General features: G+C 30.8%; 1 protein-coding gene across 2 annotated transcripts in view; it reads right to left on the reverse strand.

The window, feature by feature from the left end:
- Positions 1-5,624, reverse strand: part of BMP5 (bone morphogenetic protein 5) — a 123,727-nt gene extending 118,103 nt beyond the window's left edge. For both annotated transcript variants that reach the window (XM_024248544.3, XM_002817024.6), the window contains exon 1: positions 4,399-5,624. In XM_024248544.3, coding sequence (XP_024104312.2) covers positions 4,399-4,888 — 490 coding nt within the window. In that variant the 5' untranslated portion in view covers positions 4,889-5,624. The remainder of the gene's footprint in view (positions 1-4,398) is intronic.
- Positions 5,625-6,622: the final 998 nt, after the last annotated feature.

The raw sequence follows: 6,622 nt of genomic DNA on the forward strand, positions 1-6,622 counted from the left end.
AGCCTGGGGCTACAGAGACCAAGAACAAGGAGGAAGGGCCAAAAAATACCGGGATGAGAAGGGAGGAGGGAGAGTGGTGATATTACAGAAAATGGAAGAATGAAAGGGAAGGAGAGATGGCAGCTGAGGTAGTCCCAAGTCCTTCTTAGTTTCAGCCAATACATCTCATTAAACTTTTAAAATTTGATATTTGTGAGTAACCACTATAATTTGCAAAAAAAAAAAAAAAACAGCATTTAATTAAACTATAATTATAACTATCTCTGGCAACCCAGAGTTTGTCTGTCATGCCAATCACTTGATAATCAACCATCTTTAAAGGAGAAAAAGAATCCCGTTGGTCATGATTATGAATGTGAAGAGTTGTTGAAGAAGAAAGAAAAAGGTCTTCTCACTCAGCAATATTTTTCTCTTCAAAGGTTAAAACTTTTACAGAATGATTGTTGCTTTATCCATTATTAGCATTAGTTACTCCAGGCATAATTTATGAATATATACTATAATGGCTTTATATTATCTTTCCTTCCAACCCATCCCCCTTCAAAAAAAACTTCCATGTGTTTATGGGTGTGTTTATGTTACACAAGTGTTAATAACTCTGTTGGAGAGAGTACATAGATAGGCATCTTTAGGTAGATTTGTATATAAATTCCTTTCCACTGGGCACTTGATTCAGCCAAAAACAATAATAAATTATCAGTGATGTCTTTCAAATCTGTCAACTGAGAACGTAAGCATTTTTTCCTTCCAGTACCAAGAGAACTTAATGATTAGGGTAAGTAGGCAAAAAAGGTTTAGTTTTTGAAAGCGTTTTTTCATTCATGATAACGGACTAAATATGTTTTTATATTTAAAAAATTTAACAACACATTTAAATACTTTTGTGCTTATAATTAAAACATATTCTTGAAATATATCTAAGAGAAAAACCATTAATAAACTCAAAGTTCAACTTTTTCCAGAGGAATATGTAGATACAAATAATAATATAAAAGTAATTTTCCTGTTTTTACTTCCACTAAAACATCTAGTGTCATGTCATTATGGTGATAATGTCACCAAGTAATCAAATAAAATTGGCTTCTAACTAAAAGATCTTAGAAATACACTACATGTTTTGTGTGTAAACAAGAGATGAATATTGTAAGTTAATTATCTAATCATGTCTTTAACTTGTATTGGTATTTAATACATATACTAACACTTAGCACTTTTGACAAAGAGATGGTTAAAAAAGAAAATAAAACTAAACAGAAAAACATTTTTATTACTAACAAAATAATGTTATATTGACCAAGCAAAAATTCCACTGATATTCAACAGTTTTAGGGAAGAAGCAAAGAATTCAATTTGTAAAATTTAATACTATGAGACTGATAAAAGTGGCCTAAGAATAATGAATATGATCGAAGGAATATTTCTCTTCACATGATTAATAATTTGCATTTGTTTCTTCAAAATAAACAAGTCACTAAAATAAAGGTTAAAATGATGTGTTTGGTTTCATATTCAGATGTCTGCATGCCTTAGGCAATTTATTTACATTTTATTTTGCTTTTAGTAAATTCAAATCTATTTTTCACTTATGAATAGAAAGCTAATCTCATCTGAATTTTAAACAGTAGGTATTTTGTTAAACATGATTCTGAGTTTGGATTAAGTTTAATTGTTCTTCCTGACCAAAACTATGTTGGAAAAAGAATTTCTGAATGACAAGGTAACTGTAGAAAATCCATTATTTGACTTGAAAAGGACAACACACAAGCATTTTTTAAAAGGATGCTACTAGATCCTTTTTATATAATTCTTCTAATTATGGGAAATGTCAACAGATTCTTTTCACATACTTAAATATCCAGGTGACTTCCTCAATACAAATCCCTTGCCTATTACTAACGTGACTCATTTGTACTTAGTCTCAACTATATGCATATCTTTTAAGACAGTGAAAAAATAAAATCTAATCCTTTTTAGTCTTATAAGAACATGAAATAAACTACAGGTAATATTTGCTAATGGATATTACATTTAAAAAGCACTGACACTCTTATTGCAGCTAATAATGTTATTACACCTTCACCTTTTCTGAGTATGCTTATTTATTTATTTATTTGATTATAAAAGAAATGCAAAAGTTGAAGCTTTTTACTAAGTAGTGATCAACTATAAATCTTGGATGTATTTGATGGCATGATCAAAGGATAATTAAACTGTGGTTTAATTTTCCTTAAAGTCTACCAGGAAAAACTCACCTAGTATCAGAATCAGTTTGTCAGTAATTTCATGTAAGACATTTAGTTTGGAATTATTAAATAAAGAAGAAACAACAGAGTTTGTTATTGAATATAAAGAACTACTCAGCAGTTTAAGCATGATAAAAATAAATACACAGTTTCTCTAAAGCTTATAGCTAACATTGTTTCTCTAGAGTTAAATGAATAATTGTATTTCTTCATATAGGCAATAAACTAATAAACTGCTATGTTATTACAATCTGAACAATGTAACCAAAATGTCATTTATTTTTAAATGTGTTTCTCAATAATAAAAAAGTTCTAGGAATCAATGAATAAAACTATTATTGGTTTTGACTTTCTTACTCTATGTAGATTTATAAAAAGTAAACACATAAATTCAAAAATCATGCTTACACTTCTCTTGTGAATGATCAGAACAATTCTAATAAAATATATTATGACATTCATGACTGAGCTATTGTTTATTAAAATATGTAACATACATGTGCTTCTTTGTCAGATTTTAGATGATATGACCCGATTTTCTCAATGGTTTATGAATATATAAATTTTGCTAGATTGAAATTTTTCTATTAAAATATTTAAACTACTTTAAATTCTTGAATAATACTTTAGAAATGTTACAAAGCAAAATGTACCACAAGCTACATTTGCATATCCCTTATACTAGGTAAAAGCAATCACATTAATTTGAAATAATTAAGCTATATTTTAATGACTAAAAAGTTCCATGTGAAGTCTGTTAATTATATGTAGAAGAAAAGGCCTCTAGGACACCTGATTAGTGCAACAAATTATGACTTACTCACTTAATAATGAGACCTTTGTCTCTAGCAACATAAAACATATGATTTATTAAGTACCTTATCCTTCATGCTAGGATTGCTAAGAGCAAATGAGCAGAGTATATTAAGCAACATATATTATAAAAGCATCCATGTGTTATTAAGATTTGTTGAAAATCTGACTTTTCAAAGAATATTTCCTTTAAGATGTTACATGAGGAAGTTTTTAATTAAGTGTTTAATAAAACATGTTAATTTTAAGTCAAAGCAGATTGCATTTTTAAAACAAAGTTCTAAAAGCTATAACATCATAAAGTTCTCAACTCTTCCCAGTGGATTAAATTTGTTGATAGAGTTTTTAATCTTCAAAAACAAAATATATTTGATGTTATTTTCCTTTGACTGCCAGAAGATAGTAAATTTCACCTTCAATTTTTACTGAAACATTTAAAGAAAACAACAGCCCTTATAAAATAATTTGAAATTGGTAATCCATAATATTATTGTGAGAGGGAATATTGGGAACTAAATTATCATTTGACATTATCAGTATTTAAAAACCACCATGAAGTACCAGCTACGACTAAGACATAATTTTAAAATTTTCTCACTAATATTGTTGTGGTTTACAGAAAATTTCAAATATTTTATCTCATGTAGAAGGAAAATTTTGTATAGATAAAGACCACTAAAGCATGTTTTACATTTTTCTTGCCTGTGAAAAAAATCAAGTAGCTATAACATACTTTACTCATTACAGTTAAAAACTGTTAGATTGAAACTTTATTTCTGAAATATTTACTATAGAATTTCAGAATCCCTTCCTTGATTCCTTGATAGTAATCTTTTATGGTGCTATTCAATCTTGGTTAATTTTACATCTATATTTTTACAGTAGTTGCCTCCCCTAGATGAGAGATTTTTAAGTAGTATGTGAATATACACTTACATGTGCTTTAAATCACTTAAAAAAAAAAGTGCTTCCGAATGTCACTTTTACTTTCCCATCTGTAAGTGCTTCTTTTTTTTATTGTTGCCTATAGCATAGCTATCCTCATAAATTTCCCTGTTTTTAGACTATTGCCTTTGCATTTGTATATTTAAGCGAAGTTGAAATTTTAACAAGATCTGAAAAGACCCACACTATAAGTGTTTAAATTTAACTATTCATATTAAATATATATATATGACTTTTTGCCTAAGGCATCAATGAAAGAAAGAAAACAGAAGCTAAACCGGAGAGTTAGAGAAAATGTCTTTATATAAACATGACCACCTACCAAGCAGCTCCTTTACCATTAGGGAAAACTTCCACTTTGTAATAACATAGATTAACAAATAAATGAACAACATACCTAAGTTGACAAAGCTCATGACCATGTCAGCATCATTTAGAAAGTTGGTATCATGGAGGCTGGCTAGAGGAGGACTCTGGGTGGTCAGAGGAGTCGTCCGAGATAACTGTATGCGACGAGGATACCCATTGGGAGAGGCTGGGTATCCCTTTCTTGCCCCTCTGGTCTCTTCTGCCAAGGACGCCCTCACTGAGTACTCCGACTCTTCATGATTTTCTTCATTGGTCATGGCATTGTAGAGATCCAGCATAAAGAGAGGTGCAGAGGACGCTTGTTTTCCAGGTGAAAATGGTCTGGGTCTGTGAGGCAAACCCAAGATAGAGAGAATTTCCCTTTGTATTTCCCGTCTTTCGTGGTTCCGTAGTCTTCTATAAATAAAACTGGAGTGAACATGATTGTCTCCCAAACCTCCTTTTGCATAACCCACTAGAACCCAGCAGCTCCAGAGGAAACCCACAATACCCTTAAGTAAAAATACAGTCAGATGCATTTTTGTCCAAAAGCAAAAGTTGATATTTTTAGTCCTTCTTGTCCTCAAAAAAAAAAAAGAAAAAAAAAAAACACCTAAGTTTCTAGGAGGTACAGTTTCCCAGTAACTGAAAAAACAAATTTACCTATTTTTCATGACAGTGACATTTCTGAGCACAACATCCTCACCGATTTTCCTGTCCTATTTTAAATATTTTGGAATGTGTCAAGAGTAGTTATTTCTAAGAAAGCTGAAACTCAGATTTCCAATTATCCACAGTTGTTAAGAGTTTTTGCTGCATTGATGTAGCAGAAGACGGCTAATATTATTTGATCAGATGACCTATGCATTCCTATATGAATTTATGATAATCAAGCGTTTGGTATTTGAATTAGCAAAAGTTGATCTTCTGATAAACTGTAGTTCCCAAAGTAATCTTCACTTGCTCTTGAGTTCTTCTCAACCCTTGAGCTCTTTCCAAAACAAATCCTGATTTCTGAATCACAGATCTATGCTGATCTGCACTTTGGTGTTGGAATATATATCTGTCCGGCAGCTTGGTGATAACTTTAACATCTTTTGTGTCGTCTTAGTGTAAAATAATACTCTAGGTTGTACTATTCAAGTAAATGTGTTTCCCTGAATTTACTTGAAATCCTTCCTGTAAGTCCATTCAATCCCTTTCTCCTTCTTACTGTTAATTCCACCTCCAGCAGGCACAAATATACCAGCCCTCTTCAAGAGAGATCTAAAGAGTAATGTAAGCACAACCCTGCTGGGAAAGAAGAGGCTTCTCATTGTAATTTGAAACTGGTAAAGCAAAAAGAACTTAACCCTTTTGCTACCAGAAAAGTCTCCATTTTCACAATTTTATAACCACGCATCTAACATAAAACAGTGATGCATGGGACATACAAATTCTAGGGGAAATAAAAGGCAGTTTTCAAGTAGTACACTGAAAATTTTGCCATCCATTTTACATAGTACTTCTTTAGATCTTTTTTTCAATGACATGTACTTAATACACTTCTGTATTAAGTCTCAGGTTGTGCCTAAGTTAGCTTGATGAATCTCAGTTCTATATTTGAGATTATTTCTAGTTTTTGTAAGTCATTAAAATGCACTTCTTAAAAAATAAAAGGATGAGTTGTAAATTGAGGTTAATTCACTGTTTCTTAATGACAGCCAGATCCTTTTAAAATAGAATACAGCAGAGAATTAATCACTAATAAATATATTCTAGCTGCCAAAATAGTAGTTGTAATAATTCAATAACAGTAATTAGATAACCTAGCTTTAAGCGTCTTTATTAAAATTTTAAGCAGAAAGTTGAAATACAAATATCCTAAGATGTAGTGTCATGATTCATAACTTTTAAGTTATTTCAGTTGAAATATACACAGACTTACAAATTAGATATTTCCCATAAATTGTACTCAATACTTTGACTTGTTTTAACCCGTGCAAATAAACACAAATCAAATCGGCATGACTACATGCAGATTGAAATTTGAGTTTTTAAAATTTGATGGTTAAAATGGGGAAAGTGCACACCTTTCTAAAATACCATACTTAATCCAAGGAAATGAGCAAAGTATGTGTTTATCCTTAATGTTTAATGCCTTTAAAATTTGGAAGTCTACAATGTTTTTGTGCAGCTATAATTTTCCTTACAGGCTCTCACTTAACCTTAGGGCTCACAGTACTTTCATTGTCTGGGATAGTATTCTGATACCAACGTAAATTTATCGAGCA

The sequence above is a fragment of the Pongo abelii genome, chromosome 5 (genome assembly GCF_028885655.2).
Source record: "Pongo abelii isolate AG06213 chromosome 5, NHGRI_mPonAbe1-v2.0_pri, whole genome shotgun sequence".
Classification (NCBI taxonomy): Eukaryota; Metazoa; Chordata; class Mammalia; order Primates; family Hominidae; genus Pongo; species Pongo abelii.